This window comes from Perissodus microlepis, chromosome 7, assembly GCF_051167445.1.
Source record: "Perissodus microlepis isolate ML-2025 ecotype Zambia chromosome 7, ASM5116744v1, whole genome shotgun sequence".
Classification (NCBI taxonomy): Eukaryota; Metazoa; Chordata; class Actinopteri; order Cichliformes; family Cichlidae; genus Perissodus; species Perissodus microlepis.
This window is the reverse complement of record NC_140467.1, coordinates 59854490-59871229: the sequence shown is the minus strand read 5'-3', so window position 1 is coordinate 59871229 and position 16740 is coordinate 59854490. Positions and strand designations below refer to the sequence as shown.

At 39.6% G+C, this 16740-nt stretch overlaps 2 protein-coding genes across 2 annotated transcripts in view; both read left to right on the top strand.

Moving 5' to 3' along the window:
• Nucleotides 1–646: 646 nt before the first annotated feature.
• On the top strand, nt 647–3927 carry LOC146384373 (carbohydrate sulfotransferase 6-like). Its single transcript, XM_084932618.1, has 2 exons — nt 647–800; nt 1137–3927. The coding sequence occupies exon 2, from the start codon at nt 1221–1223 to the stop codon at nt 2457–2459; it is 1239 nt and encodes a 412-aa protein (XP_084788744.1). The 5' UTR covers nt 647–800; nt 1137–1220; the 3' UTR covers nt 2460–3927.
• Nucleotides 3928–12837: 8910 nt separating this feature from the next.
• The window catches only part of spire2 (spire-type actin nucleation factor 2), a 45427-nt gene continuing 41524 nt past the window's right edge, over nt 12838–16740 (top strand). The window contains exon 1 of the mRNA XM_084936334.1: nt 12838–13293. Coding sequence (XP_084792460.1) covers nt 12996–13293 — 298 coding nt within the window. The 5' untranslated portion in view covers nt 12838–12995. The remainder of the gene's footprint in view (nt 13294–16740) is intronic.

The following is a 16740-nucleotide window of genomic DNA, read 5'->3' as shown; positions in this document are numbered from 1 at the left end:
ACAATGTGGTTATATATAAAATAAAGACATTGCCTGTTCTTTATCTTTATGACTTGTAGGCTATCTTTATGATATTGTACCTACAATATAATCAATCCAGCCCTTTGGGCCAGTTAAAATATCTTTTTAACTCTTGAGCATATATAAAAGTTGCTGTGTTAAAAACTGATGCGGCTTCTACCTTGTGACAGCCAGAATGTTGTTTGTAGCTCAAGATGAATTGATACCATTCGTGAGTGACGCATTTGACACTTTTCATATATTATAATTCAACAAATAAGTATTTTACAGGTACGGGCAATCGCTTTTTGGGAACATCCGAAATTACTTTTTGGCAGATGATCATATTTTGGCACACCAGAAGATATAAAACACAGACAGAACCACAAGATAATTAACACATAAAGAGCAAATGTCTTAAACGATGTCGGCAGTTGGGTAAATGTAAATTACGGCTTTTTAACAGTTCTGTTCCAGCTTTCGAACATCCTCCCCCAGCTGACCTGTTATGCCGGAAGGTGACGACAGCATCGGCTGTGCCAGTCCTCTGCCACACCGTCAACTCTGTGCATGCAAGACTCCGCCCAAAAACTCCGCTTTTTACACCCCCGGGGACTAAAGAAAATAATTATCCGAGCAGCAGCATTTGACAGAGGAAGCGGAGGAGGAGAGGAGAGCTCCCCTGGGATACTCAAAGGACTGTGGGCACGCTCTGTTCTGCGATGCTACAGTAGATTCTACAGCCCAGAATACTGGATAATCTTTAATTCCAACTGGGTACTGGGTAGCAGACCTTTGTGGTAAAACCGCACACACACACACACACACACACACACACACAGAGTGAGAGACAAACAAGGGAAACAGAAGCACAGAAGGAGTATGCAAGATTTTTTAAGCTAAAATTCTGTGCTGACCTAAGATGAAATGACCCTTACAAAAAGTATCACTGGTTAATGTTTGCTATTTCGGTTTAGTTTCACCACCATATACAAAATTGTATCATGTGATTTAAAATGTTTAAGAACGTGGTTCACAACCAGTGGCATGCCAGGTTTTCCAGCAAAGACAGGATTTGCAAACAAATTGGTATTTTATAAAAAATAATTTAGATTATTTGTGTATTTTTTATGCAGCAAAAGAGACACAGCTTAAGACAAGATTGAAGAGAGAAGAATTCACACAAAGCACCACTGACTTGACAGCAGCTCACAGCCATAATGTTGCACTACAGAGTGAACCACAACACCATGAAGTTCCTAGTGATCCTATATGGGGCAGCATTGTTGCTGGTCAGCGGCTGGTACATGCAGCTCCGCCTCTATGACCTGCAACCCTCCAATGACAAAGTCCACGTTCTATTGTTGTCATCATGGAGATCAGGCTCATCCTTCATGGGCCAGGTATTCAGTCAGCACCCGTCTGTCTTCTATCTTATGGAGCCTGGCTGGCATGTGTGGACCCAGCTGAGGCAAAATGGTGCACGGGCACTTCGAATGGCCTTGAGGGATCTCTTACGGAGCCTGTTCCAGTGTGACTTCTCAGTGATGGAGTCCTACCTTCTGGAGAACCAGAAAGAGTTGTTTATGTGGAGTCAGGGTCGAGCTCTGTGCTCACCCCCGGCCTGTCCTCTCATGCCACGTAATCAGCTCAGCAACAAGACACACTGCCAACAGAATTGTAAACCTCGGGACCTGAAGATTGTAGAGCAGGTGTGTGGCTTTTACTCTCATGTGGTGTACAAGGAAGTGCGCATCTTTGAGCTAGAATCCCTCTACCCACTATTGCTGGACCCAAACTTAAATCTCCGCATCATCCACCTGGTCCGAGGCCCATGGGGAATGATGCGGTCTAAGGAAGAGGTAGCTGGATACTTAGCGAGTGATAACGCAATCGTCTTGGAGCAGAAACCCATCAATAAAACAACGGTACAGTATCAGGTCATGCAGGAGATCTGTCGAAGCCACTTGCGTCTCAATAAGAGGGCATCCCTGAATCCTCCTCCGTTTCTAAAAGGCCGCTACAAACTGGTTCGCTACGAGGATGTGACACGCAACCCACTCAAGGAGATCAAATCCTTGTATCAGTTTGTAGGTCTGGAGATGACCACACAGCTGGCCACATGGATCTACCAGGTGACCCACGGAAAAGGCAAAGGCTCCATTGAAGAGGCTTTCGACATCACATCGCGAAGCGCCACTGACATCTCTCAGGCTTGGCGCACCATGCTGCCACACAACTTGGTCAAACGAGTACAGGAAGTGTGTGAAGAGGCCATGTCTTATCTCGGGTACAGGATGGTAAACAGTGAAATAGAGCAGAAGAGTCTCTACGTAGATCTGCTGGTACCACAAGAACAGCTCAGCTGGTCACCTGATAAAACACAGCATCTGGCCAACAGTTACAACAAGAATGACAAAGACTTTCTGACAGATGGACTGCAAAAAAAACTACATTAGGGTACGACTGTTAAAAACAGAGAACACTGTCATAATGTCCATTTTTAAAGCGCGGACACTGTGGTAAGACTGAAATGTGAAAAGGCAGCACAGTATTCTGTTAATGTACATTTAGTGTTTGCATGCCACGATCACATGACTTTTCCTGAAGTGTCTCTATAAGTAGACAAAACTTATAGTTATTTATTTATTCATTGCTGCAAACAGAGATTGTAAAGTACACCAACACTGTCTCTAAAACCTGCCATAAATGTTGCTCATCTGATATCAGTCTGAAAACAAATGAGTCAAGCTGACAGTTATACATCTTTTAATACAGCAACCAACTATGAGAAATTAATGAAAATCAAATATCTCTTGTTGTCTGCACAGACAGAATAACATCACATATAAACATCATAGAACATTTAATCTGTGATGATAAATTGAACTTTTTCTGGTAGAAAATGTGATTTCTTTAATCTTTTAATCATCTCCATCCCCAAATCTGGACATATTTTCAGAAAATGAACAAACTCAGTTAAAGAACTCCACTTGAGGACTTTGCAAAATTAACATGACACATGGAGCCAAAAGGGAGAATAATAACAAGTTACACTCAATTTATCTCCATAAAAAAAAAAAAAATCATATTTATGTTATAATGGGCATTGGTGCAGCTTCTCAGGTCATCTGCTGTCTGAAACTATTTGCTTTCATGGGAACTTCTTATGATTCACTGTTCCTTGCAAACAGAAGGCTTGAACAGCGGTGGGTGGGGCTTCTGTAGAAATGGTCGAATGAAACTTTATTGTTTTTTGTTTTGTTTAATTTATCTACTTTTATTTTGTAAATAACAGTGGTACCCATAAACCTTTAATGGCGTCACATATATTTTCAATTACTTCGACAGAATGTGAATGTGTGTGATATACTTGATTCATCTGGTTAATTAGCAGCTTTCACCTGTAAGGGAAATGGCAGAGGCCAGCATCCAAACACTCGGGAGGAAAGGGATTTCTCCTTTTCCCAAAATGACACATCAAACCTTCTAGATGTGACTGACTAAAGTCTCCCAGCATGGGTTACATTATCTTCCCCTTCTCAGGCCATCTCTAAGCTGTTAATGCTGTTATTTAAGGGCAGAGAATTTAAACATCGTTTTGCTGCCACTTGAAACTCCTCAATGATGAAGTCAGATCTCAACAGCACAGACGCTTCCGCTGTGCATCGTAGCCATGAATATGTTCAGATGTTTATTTAAACTCCATAAAAGTGCTCAGCGTCTTTATTTATGTTTGTTAATGAGTTAATTTTATTCATTAATATTTGATTACATTGAAATTACTTGAATGAGTAGTAAATGTTAAATCGTGTTGATTTATCTCTTCAGAGTAAGAGAAAGGGGGTAAATTAACTACTATTAATTGTGTTTAGGGTGATATCTGGGAAAATGTTGATAGTGATTTTTTTGAGCACATGAAAAATTGCCAAAGGCTTACATTAAAGATGGACTTCAGTCACAACGTTGTGTGAGTTTTGGTTTTCCTACATGGCTGATAAAATATTTGGAGTTGGTCTCAAGGGTTTGGTAGCATTTCACTAAAATGCATGAATGACTGAGATTCAAAGATATGTCAGCTGAAAGGAAAGAGGGTCATTGTTACGTTAGCATCAGTGGCAGAGTGCCAGCAGGATCAGCAAACAGATTCATGAAACTGGAACCATCACTGGCCAGAATCTGGAGATGTTTGAGCGAACTGCTGTCCATCAAGGACAACCCATCGCACATGCTCCACTGTACTACGCTACTGAGGCAGCACAGCTCCTTCTCCCCAAGACTTATTAAACCCTGCTGCCAAGAAAAACGCTTGTGGGAATCACTCCTAACATTCTCTGTGAGACTATTTATAACTTCTTTCTTTGACAATGTTACTTTTCACCGACAGGACATACCTGTTTCCCATGTGAGACACCCATCAGTGCCATGGGTGTTCACCTGTCAGCGACAGGAGTGTTCACCTATGTTTCTTTATTTACCCCCTAATTTTAACATTAACCGTATAACAGGAATACGACAAAAATGACCAGTTTGCATAAAGATACAAGTACATGGTATATTATTTGTTTGTATTCAATTAAATTACTTTTGTTGTCTTTGGTTTCTGGTGAAAAATAACGTGACTCACTCATGATAATTGCACAGCCACGTCTTTCAGACACACACATGCTATCAAAGAGCACATCCTTAGAGCTGCACTCTTGTCCAAACAGTAACTTTATGATTGCCTGCAAACAACATATTTAAACATCAGTAAATTGGAGAGACCAGAAAAAATGGGCACTGCACTTTGTTTAAAACAAAAAACGAAAGACAGACAATCTCTTGACTCAGCAGGTGTTTCCAGCCTTTTTTTCTTTTAACTGCTGCTCTGTAGTAAAAATAATTTCTGTTGCATTTATGGTCCAGTGAGTGTGGGTATCAAGAAAGTTGTTTTATTTTATCGCACATCTGTGCACATATTTCAGGTTTTTCTTTCTAAATGAATATAGCTTTGTTAACTGGATATTCAGAAAAAGAATACAAAATAAAAATTATATTTATTAGTGACTCAGCCAGCAGATGGCGCTGCAATGTAAGTTAAAGGCTAATGAGACACTCTTATCATCCTCTCACAGTGTGAAGCCATCAAAGTTCTTAGTAACAGACTCAAACACACAGGAGTGTATGGCAACATTTATTGCTGTCATTAGTGTCATGTAGTTTCTGACTGACTCGTCTTACAAAGTGAAATAAAAACAGAAAACACAGCAAGCTTTCACAAACATGTAATGAATAACACACATTGTTCCACACTTTATCTCAAAACGAGTCAGGACACTAAAAAATAAAACAGTGACGTAATCTGTCCTGGTGTTTTTAATACTTGATCATTCCTGCATGTTTGACTCTTCACAATGACAACCACAAAATATGTGCACACCCCCTGCACCCGGTCCTCCTGTGCCTTGAATCATATTTGTACAATTACTTTTGTGGGTAGATGCTCAGCTGTGATTGGTTCCTATAATTAGTGGAGGTTGGTCCAAGTGAAAAAGCCATAAAGTTTGGTGAAGATCCGCATTGATAAGATATTGCAGAAAGATCTCTTTCCAATTGGTTTGGTCTGGTGTTCAGAGGACAACAATGATCAAACAACCAGATACTTTAAAACACAAAATCTTTATTTGAAAGCAGGTTTATTATAAGTTGTCATAAAATGTACTTATAAACATTCCAACCTAGTCTTTAGTAAGCAATCTATAATTTACAGGTCTTTCCCCCATCCCAGGACTCACACACCACACAGCAAGTGATTACCAAAGTGATCACAAACCATGGCACACAAGAAAAACCCACAGCCACAAGGGCTCAACCGTGGAAAGGACAACAAACAAAGGCCACTGAAGTATACATGGCCAACACCAATTATTATGGAACAGGAAAGCCCCTGACGTTAGCCAGGAATTGCTAATCAACCTCTAACCAGGTGAAGAGTGAGGAATGGGGCTGATGAGGGAAGTACTAAAGGGTAAAGAAGGAAGGCCTAAATTTGTCACACAGGAAAAGAAAGAAAAGAATCAGTGAATAAAAAGAAGCTCAGTTTGTTTTGCAGGGTGTTTAACAAAAGGGGAAAAAAACATAACTGCATATCATACAGATCAAATATCTAATTTACAAAATGAGCAACTGATGTGTAATATTTAACTTTACAGTTTATTTAATGCTCTTGAGCACTCCTTACCTTTAAATACAACCTGTCTTGTTCCTCTCCTGTTACATGGAGTAGAAGGTAGCCGAGAGATATTTGTGCAGAAATGTGGGAAGTAAAAGTTGCCAGAAAAAGAAATGCTCAAGTAAAGTATAGATACCTGGAAATTCTGCTTAAGTACAGTAATGGAATATTTGCCCTTTGTTACTTCCCACCTCTGGCTATGGCATCTCTACGGGCGGCATTCCGGCACGGACAGTGAGAAATACATGTTGATTTGTTTTTCTTGAGCTCGTTGGTCTGTATGTATGAATTTGCTGGAAAGTGTTCCAAAGGCTTTTTAAAATTGTATTTTATTTTACGAGCTCATCAAAAGCTTATTGAGAAAGAATGTTTCATTTGAGTGGAGGGAAAACATTTGACTGAAGGACATTTTCCTTCAAAAAATATTGTGGATTGTTTTATAAAGTTTAATAAAATATGAATTATTTTCATCAAACTCTTGAATTTGGATATCATTTCCAAAAATTCACTAATTCAGATATTTCCCACCAGTAGTGACGCATCAAAACTTCTAGATGTGATCAACTAAAGTCTCCCAACATGGGTTAGTTTACCTGCCCTTTCTTAGACCAGCACTAAGCTCTTAATTGCGTTGCATCCTGGCTCCATTTAAGTGTCTGAAGCTCTTAAATTGCTCTTAAAGTGCCCTTTGTGCAACACAAACATGTTCAATAGAGCAAAGTCCCTCACTGTGTGCACACTTCTGTGAAAAGAAGCTCGGTTCAGTTCATTTGTGCTCTGTTTTAGGAAAATCCCAGTATTATTCTGGGACCTGAAGCACACAGTGTTACAGACATGTGAATTCTATAATTTGTTTGAATATAGTCCAGACATTCATTTTCCTCCCTTTGGTAGTACTTTTTTTCTTTTTTGACGTGACAGGGATTAGATATGGCACTTCTTACAGGTGACTCTTATTACCGGTTAAGATGTTATTTTTAAAGTTGAACTTCTTTTGTTATAAGTAAAAAACAGTGTTAATTCTGCAACAGTGTGAACAAAGCCAATTAATAATGCTGTAAATAAATATGCAGTAAAACATCCATCCATTCGCTTCCGCTTATCCTTTTCAGGGTCGCGGGGGGCGCTGGAGCCTATCCCAGCTGTCTTAGGGTAAGAGGTGGGGTTCACCCTGGACAGAGGCAGAGCTAACACATAGACATAGACAACCATTCGCATTCACACCTATGGGCAATTTAGAGTTTCCAGTTAACCTATCTCCACTAACTGCATGTCTTTGGACTGTGGGAGGAAGCCGGAGTTCCCAGAGAGAACCCACGCAAACACGGGGAGAACATGCAAACTCCACACAGAAAAACCTCTGCCTGCAGTAAAACATAATAGTATAAATGAAAATACACTGTAATTATAAGTATAGGTTGCTGTAAATTTTCCACTAACTTACTGGCATCCCGTAAATTACTGATAAAAAATATCTATGTACTTTCACTTTCAGTATTTAATTTTATGGCTCTTTGCTATAATTTTTTATTTACAGTTAACTACTGTAAATTCCAGATACAGAAGCTGTTGACAAACAGAAAGTGTGGGTAAAATAATTTGCCTACATCTATCTGCCTGTAATATACTGCAACTCTTTCCCCACACTTCTACACTAGTAATTTCTACACGATTCCTTTCCCGTTTTACATAACAAATAGCACATCTTGTTGACTCTTTTTTCTTTTTGTCAAAAACAATAAAAACACAGAAAAAGAGAATATTTTAAAGACAGTTGTAAAATGAAACTTCTGCTGTTATAACTACTAAACTATGTTAATACTATGCAACTGTGTGAATGAATACATTTAATTCAGTAAAAGGACTAGATGTTACAATCCCGAATACTGCATTGCTTCAAATGGAGAAAGTCTTGAGGGATGGCTACTATGAGGAAAGGCAGCCTGGAAGCTTTACCAGCAGGGCACATCAGTTGTGTGCCTATGGAATCTTCGATACCCAACATCCACATGATGGCGAAACAACTAGTAGCTCAGTGTTCCAATATTCGAAGAAGGGACTGCTCTCACAGCTCGAGATTGACAAGGTACAACACACGTTACGTTGAAACCAACCACACCATTTCTTTTCTTGTGACATTACCAATAAGTCTGATGTGTCACATGGCCCTCTTCCTATTGAAAAAACAGAAGTTGTATCCAAGATGGCCGACTTCTAAATGGCCACCATGGTCACCACCCATCTTGAGGAGTTTGCCCCCTCACATATACTGATGTGCCACAAACAAGACTTTAATATCACCAACCATTCCCATGTTATTACGGTGTATCCATATAAATGGCCCACCCTGTACAGTTTCCCTATACAGATATAATTCTGACTAAATTAAAGCTCATAAATTGTTTACTCTCTTTTCAGACGTAAGATTCGAATGCATCATAGCTGGAGTTCATTTCTTATCTAGCTTTTTCATTTCAATATTTTTTACTGTCCTTATTGTTAGTAGCAGTAGTAATAGTGGTACTATTAGTATTTTCCATTCAATTCACCTTCTTCAGACCGTCTTGGAGTTGTGACCAAAGAAAACCAGGATCAATCTATTTCTACAGGTCATGTGAGGAATTAAAAACAAAATCTTTTTATTCACTGATTCTTTTCTTTCTTTTCCTGTGTGACAAATTTAGGCCTTCCTTCTTTACCCTTTAGTACTTCCCTCATCAGCCCCATTCCTCACTCTTCACCTGGTTAGAGGTTGATTAGCAATTCCTGGCTAACGTCAGGGGCTTTCCTGTTCCATAATAATTGGTGTTGGCCATGTATACTTCAGTGGCCTTTGTTTGTTGTCCTTTCCACGGTTGAGCCCTTGTGGCTGTGGGTTTTTCTTGTGTGCCATGGTTTGTGATCACTTTGGTAATCACTTGCTGTGTGGTGTGTGAGTCCTGGGATGGGGGAAAGACCTGTAAATTATAGATTGCTTACTAAAGACTAGGTTGGAATGTTTATAAGTACATTTTATGACAACTTATAATAAACCTGCTTTCAAATAAAGATTTTGTGTTTTAAAGTATCTGGTTGTTTGATCATTGTTGTCCTCTGAACACCAGACCAAACCAGTTTGACAGAGATCTTTCTGGAATATCTTATCAATGCGGATCTTCACCAAACTTTATGGCTTTTTCACTTGGACCAACCTCCACTAATTATAGGAACCAATCACAGCTGAGCATCTACCCACAAAAGTAATTGTACAAATATGATTCAAGGCACAGGAGGACCGGGTGCAGGGGGTGTGCACATATTTTGTGGTTGTCATTGTGAAGAGTCAAACATGCAGGAATGATCAAGTATTAAAAACACCAGGGCAGATTACGTCACTGTTTTATTTTTTTAGTGTCCTGACTCGTTTTGAGATAAAGTGTGGAACAATGTGTGTTATTCATTACATGTTTGTGAAAGCTTTTAGCTTGGTCAGTCTCCACCAATCTTGGGGCATCTCACATTTTGACCTCAGGACTTCCAGGCCATATTCGACACAGATGTTTCTGTATACTATGCCGGACACTTGGTTATGGCGTTCCATGTATGCTCTGCCTGTTTTCTGTTTTTATTTTACTTTGTAAGACGAGTCAGTCAGAAACTACATGAGACTAATGACAGCAATAAATGTTGCCATACACTCCTGTGTGTTTGAGTCTGTTACTAAGAACTTTGATGGCTTCACACTGTGAGAGGATGATAAGGGTGTCTCATTAGCCTTTAACTTACATTGCAGCGCCATCTGCTGGCTGAGTCACTAATAAATATAATTTTTATTTTGTATTCTTTTTCTGAATATCCAGTTAACAAAGCTATATTCATTTAGAAAGAAAAACCTGAAATATGTGCACAGATGTGCAATAAAATAAAACAACTTACTTGATACCCACACTCACTGGACCATAAATGCAACAGAAATTATTTTTTACTACAGAGCAGCAGTTAAAAGAAAAAAAGGCCTGAAACACCTGCTGTCTGTACAATTTACTGATATTTAAATATGTCATTTGCAGGTTTTATAAAGAAAATTTTAAAAAGAAAAACTAAAAATAAATAAATGGTTCTTTGATCATTCTTCTTCTCTAAACACCAGCCAGATCCGTTTGACAAAGGTGATGCCAGCATTACCTGCTTTATATTACCAAGAAATCCAAGTTATATTAGCTTGGATTATTGTATTAGCTGAATAATTAAACAGAACTCAGTGGTTTATTATTGGTAAATTTCGACTTATTCATTCCAAAATTCAATTCAATCCAATTTTATTTATACAGCGCCAAATCACAACAACAGTCGCCTCGGGGTGCTTTATATTGTAACATAGACCCTACAATAATACATACAGAGAAAAACCAAGAATCATATGACCCTCTAAGAGCAAGCTCATTGGTGACAGTGGGAAGGAAAACTCACTTTTAACAGGAAGTAATCTCCACCAGAACCAGCCCTAACTATATGCTTTAGCAAAAAGGAAAGTTTTAAGCCTGATCTTAAACGTAGAGATAGTGTCTAACTTTTCACTGCTTTTTAAAAGACTTGACAGAGTCAGCTAAACAGAGCTGGAGTGGTAAACTGTTGTTTTCTTATGGAAGTTATTTAATAAATCAACATTTTCTCAATTTTGAGTTAGAAATTCAGTGATAATTACCTGAAATATTGTGTTGTGAAGGGCAAAAAATCATTTGTTTGTTTTTTGTACTTTAGTGGCTTGCAGGCTTCAATAATAGAAGAAGTAGAACTGTGTCAGCTACTTATTTTCTACAAGTGTTTGTTTTCACCACTCAAAAAAACATGATTTTCTTTGTGGTTTAAATCTAACATGATACATGTAAAACAACAACAAAAAATATGCATTTCAAAAGAAAAATATTTGAAAAATATTTATTTTATATTCCAAAGTGGTTAGCATTTGAATTTGTCTTAGTAAAACTATTAAATGATATCAAGTTGCTTTCATGATGCCACTTGGGAGAACCATACACCATTTATATTAGGTAAATACATGCAATGCCAATGAGCTGGAATATGAGAATTAGGGAGAAAATCAAGTTATACTATTTTGAAAAAAAGGAAAAAAAGAGTCTATAATTTAGAATGGTGGGAAAATATTGAGCTAGCCTTCTTAATATATATATATATTAAAAATTCCCCTCTCGCCCCTGCGTGTGGTCTATCCTTTAATCTCGGGTCCTCTACAAGAAGCCTGGGAGCTTGAGGGTATCTTAGCTGTTGCTAGGACTGGGCTCTTCTGGACAGAGATCTCGGATGTTGTTCCGGGAATCTGCTGGAGCCACTCGAAGAGCTTGGGAGTCACTGCACCTAGTACTCCGATTACCACTGGGACCACCGTTACCTTCACCCTCCACATCTTCTCGAGCTCTTCTTTGAGCCCTTGGTATTTTCTCGAGCGTCTCTCGAGCGTCTCGCAACATCAGGAAGAAGTTCCTTCTTCCTGATGTTGCTGTCATTTAGAACCGCTACATCATTATTCCATCTTCTTCTGTTTGTCTACCACCACTGTGCCCAGTTGGTTAGCCACCACCATTTTCTCCACCTGTATCTGGAAGTCCCACAGGATCTTAGCTTGGTCAGTCTCCACCAATCTTGGGGCATCTCACATTTTGACCTCAGGACTTCCAGGCCATATTCGACACAGATGTTTCTGTATACTATGCCGGACACTTGGTTATGGCGTTCCATGTATGCTCTGCCTGCTAGCAAACATTTGCAAACACACATGGAAATACTGTATAAAGTAATAGATAAAGTTTAGCTGACTCTGTCAGGTGTGCAATTCTAACAAGCTTGAAAGTCAGTTGAACATTATTCTTCATCACACTGTGGCGCTCAACTAACATGCCAAGTCCTGGGGAGGCCAATCCATGACTAAAGATGTTACATTGTGTGTTTTTCTATCTCGCATACCTTTGACTCCATTGCCATTGTATTTGCTGTGTCATGCTGAAAAATTAAGCCATTACCAATCATTACCAATCTGCCTTCCACATGGAATTGCATGGTGTATCAAAATCTAATGGTACATTTCTGTGTTCACAATTCCATCAGTTTTAACAAGATCTCCAACACCATTGACTGAAATGCAGCCTCACAATTTCATCACTCCATCAGACCTGCCACTCATTTTCAGTCCAGTTCTGGGTAATCTGGAATACCTCAGCTATTTCCCTTCCTTAAGAAGAGCTTCTTGACTCCCACTTAGACTATTTCAGATGAGATTTCATCGAAGAGTAGATGGATCCGCTGAAGGGCCAGATGCAATGCATAGACATTCTTGGAAGCAAAATAAAACAAAATGAGATGTGACTATAGACGTCTATACAATATTGTACAGAAGGAAATAACTAAAAACTAACAGATTTTAATTGTATTGTTTATTTTCTTTTTACTTTATGGTATTTATATAGGTATTTATTTATATAGGTATTTATATATTATACTTATATAGGTCTTCTGGATTGGCTTTTTACAAAACAAAACAAAAACCATTTGAAGCACCAGTTCCAAAATATTTTACTTTGAAAAGTTATTATTGTTTGAAAACGTGATCCGGAAACGCTGCGCTTCCGGTGGCCAAGTTGACGGCATCACTGCGATAACGAGGCGCAGCTGCGGTACTTGAAGACGTCTGAGCCGCGGACTTCACAGGAGACTGGGCCGTGAGGCGGTCAGCATCAATGGCTCCGGTGCTTGCGGAGTAAAGAATGGGCTCCACGGCATCGCAGCCATGGCCAGATCCACTAATAGAAGCGGCGAGGATGGGGACCCACGGGTGACCGCCCCCACGGACCGCGACGCTTCCCGGGACCTGGCGGAGCCCCGGGAACTGTCTCTGGAGGAGGTGCTGAAGTCCTACGAGCAGCCCATCAACGAGGAGCAGGCATGGGCGGTGTGCTACCAGTGCTGCAGCGGGCTCAGGGTGCCCCGCCCGCCGGCAGGGAGAGTCAGCCGGGTGAAGGACCCGTCCTCCATCCTCCTCCACAGGGACGGAACCGTATCGTTACAGCGGGAGCAAGGATATGACGGTAGGACAGACGGCCGCGGTTACTCCCAACTTTCCGCTATCTTGATAACTAAAAGCAAGTGCGGAAAAAGTGCATTTTAACAGGATAGACCAGTTGCCAGAAGCAGCATGGCCTTTGCAGGTTTACCTGTCGTTAGTTTTAAATATTAAAACCCACTTTTGAATTCGGCGTAGTTTAATTTCCATTTTTGTAAAAAATAAATAAATAAATAAATTACCGCTTTTTTTCATCCGCACCGCAATGATTTCTCCCAGTAAACTACTCCGCCTCAGTGAGCAGCGCTTGTGTTTATATCCAGAAGTGTACTAAAGTGCTCCATGCTTTGTTCACAATAATAACGCGGAACTGAAGAGTGTCTAATATTGTTTCATATAGTATCATTATGTCATATTTTATCTACCAGGAACACAAATCTAAAGCATTTTGTCCTAAGTTATTCGCATTTAATACAGAGTTTGGCTCACAACGTCTTGCTCAGTAACGGACGCCGCGGTGCTAACCTGTCCCGTCTCAAACAGCATCAATCCCTACACTGCTGACCCTCAGCTGGATTATTTGGTCATTTGCGCAACCCCGAGCTTCACTTACTCAAACTGCCTTTCTGTTTTTATATTTTACACCATCTAGATTTTGTCGCACTACTCATGCCAGCAAGGATGACTCGTATTATGCCGGTAAATGATAAATTATTCATGGAGCACCGCTTTCCCCTAGCATCTCCTTATGCAAAGACTGTTTTGGAGACATCAAAGGGTGGCTAGAAGCCCAGAGGATTTTAGGCAGCCTTCCTCTTGTCCCCCCCGTGCTGAAATTAGCCCGTACCTGCATAATATCCTGCTGCATGTAAAGTATTTATGTCCTCACTGCATCTCAAGAGGAGGCTGCACGGAGACACTTAAGTCAAAACTCAATTTAATCCGAAAAAAAGGCAAATTTGTGCTCAAACTTTTTTCACCTCTTACTCCAAAAATCTTATCTTAGGCAATGGCGACACAATATCTCCAGAAATTCATATTTTGTGCTTAAAGTCATGTCTGTAACCTGTTTATTTTGCAATTAGGCAAAATACAGCCAGGATATTTCTTGCCAGCAGCCCTGAGAGAAGATAGACTTTTAAATTTTAAAATATGACTGAGAAATGTGGGCAAAAGAAAAGAATATTGTATATCAAATCTCAGGAAAAACTGTGAAATGCTGAGCTCCTTTTTTGATAAAGTCTCCAGGTGAATATACAGTAGCAGCTGTTGTAACAGCTGTTCAGAGATCAAACAGGGAGGGTCTGTGTGCATGTTTGAGGATGGCACTTTACTTTTCTTTCTGCCATTTGTTCACATGTCATATAACATGCTTATTAGTTAATCATGGGTCAGTCATGGTTCTGATGTTTACATGAGAAATGATCATAAAGAAAAAGTAAAGTTAATGTAACCTTTTTGAAAAACACAGCATTAATTTGCATAAAATGGTTACACTGTTTCAAGGAACACCTTTTAAATATGAGCTCATTACACCATCATCCTGAACTGTGACCTCAATAATAAACATAAAGTAGGATTATCGCTTTTTTTTATCAGATGTTATGGCAGTGCTGTTGGAGTGAACTGCTTTAGATTTAGCAGCTGTCATACAGGTGTGGGGAACGGGCAATCAGCGGAATGTGTCATAAATAATAAATAGCAAGCCAAACCCCTTAAACTGGTTGAAAATTGACTTCTAATGATTGTTACTGTGGACAGATCTTGATGACGAGGCATTAGAAGATGTGACTGCAGTAAAACAATAAGGGAGAAAACTTTTTAAGACAAGATTCCTCCTGTTGCTAATGGAGCTAACAAAATGCAGTGTAGTTACAACAGTAAAGAAGGGGGAAGGTAGAGTGTCTGACTAGGACTGGGCGATATATCGAGGTTTTTTTAAAAAAAAAATATCGATATATTTTCATACGAGATATAAGATGTGACAATATCGTTTATATCAATATAGTCTATGTTACGTTATAATTATACTTGTGGAGCCGCAAGTTTGCCTCTCTTTTGTCCACTTTTGTCTCTATGCAACTTTACTCGGCCTCGCCTCTCCTTCACTGAACACAACTCCCCCTCCTCCCCCATCGCTTCACCTGCAGGCAACGACAAGATGGACACGGCAAATCTCCGTTAACGAGTTACCGCGGATCGCCCCGTGCGTGGGGCTGGACGGCGTCAACGTGTTAGCAAGCTAACCGCGCTAATGAGCTAACCGCGCTAACGACATGCATGGCCTAAAATCCTTTCATTTTCTCAAAAATCGACAGTGCGCCTTACCTTATGTATGAATTCTGGTTGTGCTTACTGACCATGAACCGATTTTATGTGGAACACTGCGCTCAGCAATCTGTCAATAAATGTTTTAGTTTGACTTTGGTCAGCTACGGAGCTGCACCGCTTGATGTCAGAGCATTACGGCTACCGTAGTCCGGAGCCTCGCGGAGTAATACGTACAGTGCTTCAACGTAATATTACCGTATTGTGTGTGTATAAGGACCATAAATGGCACCTGTTAAGAGACACAGTTACGAAGCAGATTTCAAACTCCAGGCTGTCAGTCACGCAGTAGAAGTTGGGAACAGGGCAGCTGCGAAATCTGTCTTTGTTATTATGGTCAGGGTCTGTTAGTTTACATTTTGACTGCACAATTGTGAGCTTTTTGTTATGCACAAAAACAACATTGTTTTCTTTTATTTATGGAGCATTGTTATTTAATAAATGCTGATAATTTATTTTTCAGTAATTTCTTCATGTACATCTACGCTGTATGTTAATAAAAGTGCCTGTGTGACATCTGGGACACAGCTTTGACTAAGAACTCTTTTTTTGTTCTTAGCTTACGGCTTAAAAAAATATCGAGATATATATCGTATATCGCCATCCAGCTAAAAAAATATCGAGATATGAATTTTGGGTCACATCGCCCAGCCCTATGTCTGACCCATCGTTAGTTTTAAGTTTGATGTTGCAAAGTACAGGATTTGGCAGGCAGTGGACCAAACTACTGATAGGCATATAATGCATTGTTTTACATCTCTAATCTACAATAAGCACATGACTTTTCAATATTGTTATTTAGCATTACACAGTTATATTTACAATAGTTCACTGAGGAGGAAAACTATGTTTTTAATCAGAATAAGGGAATAAGGAGTTTTTGGCCACCCAATAACTTCCTCTCATTGCTTGACTCATATGACAGTGCAGCTTTTTGGCTTCAGGATAGACCAGCTAATCAAATCTCAAGGTGGGGCTGGTTTAGAAACTAAAGACGACCTGTGGCAACACTAGTCAGTCTAGAAGATTGTTAACTGTTGTTGTGATATGACGCTATATAAATACAATTAGATAAAATCTATGTCTGCAAAGGACAAAGCTGAAAATCAGTATTGGATATGATCCTTGAGGCCAACACTGCATC

Excerpts from the sequence above, each read along its gene's own strand:
- LOC146384373 (XM_084932618.1), top strand. The coding sequence starts at position 1,221 with ATGTTGCACTACAGAGTGAACCACAACACCATGAAGTTCCTAGTGATC.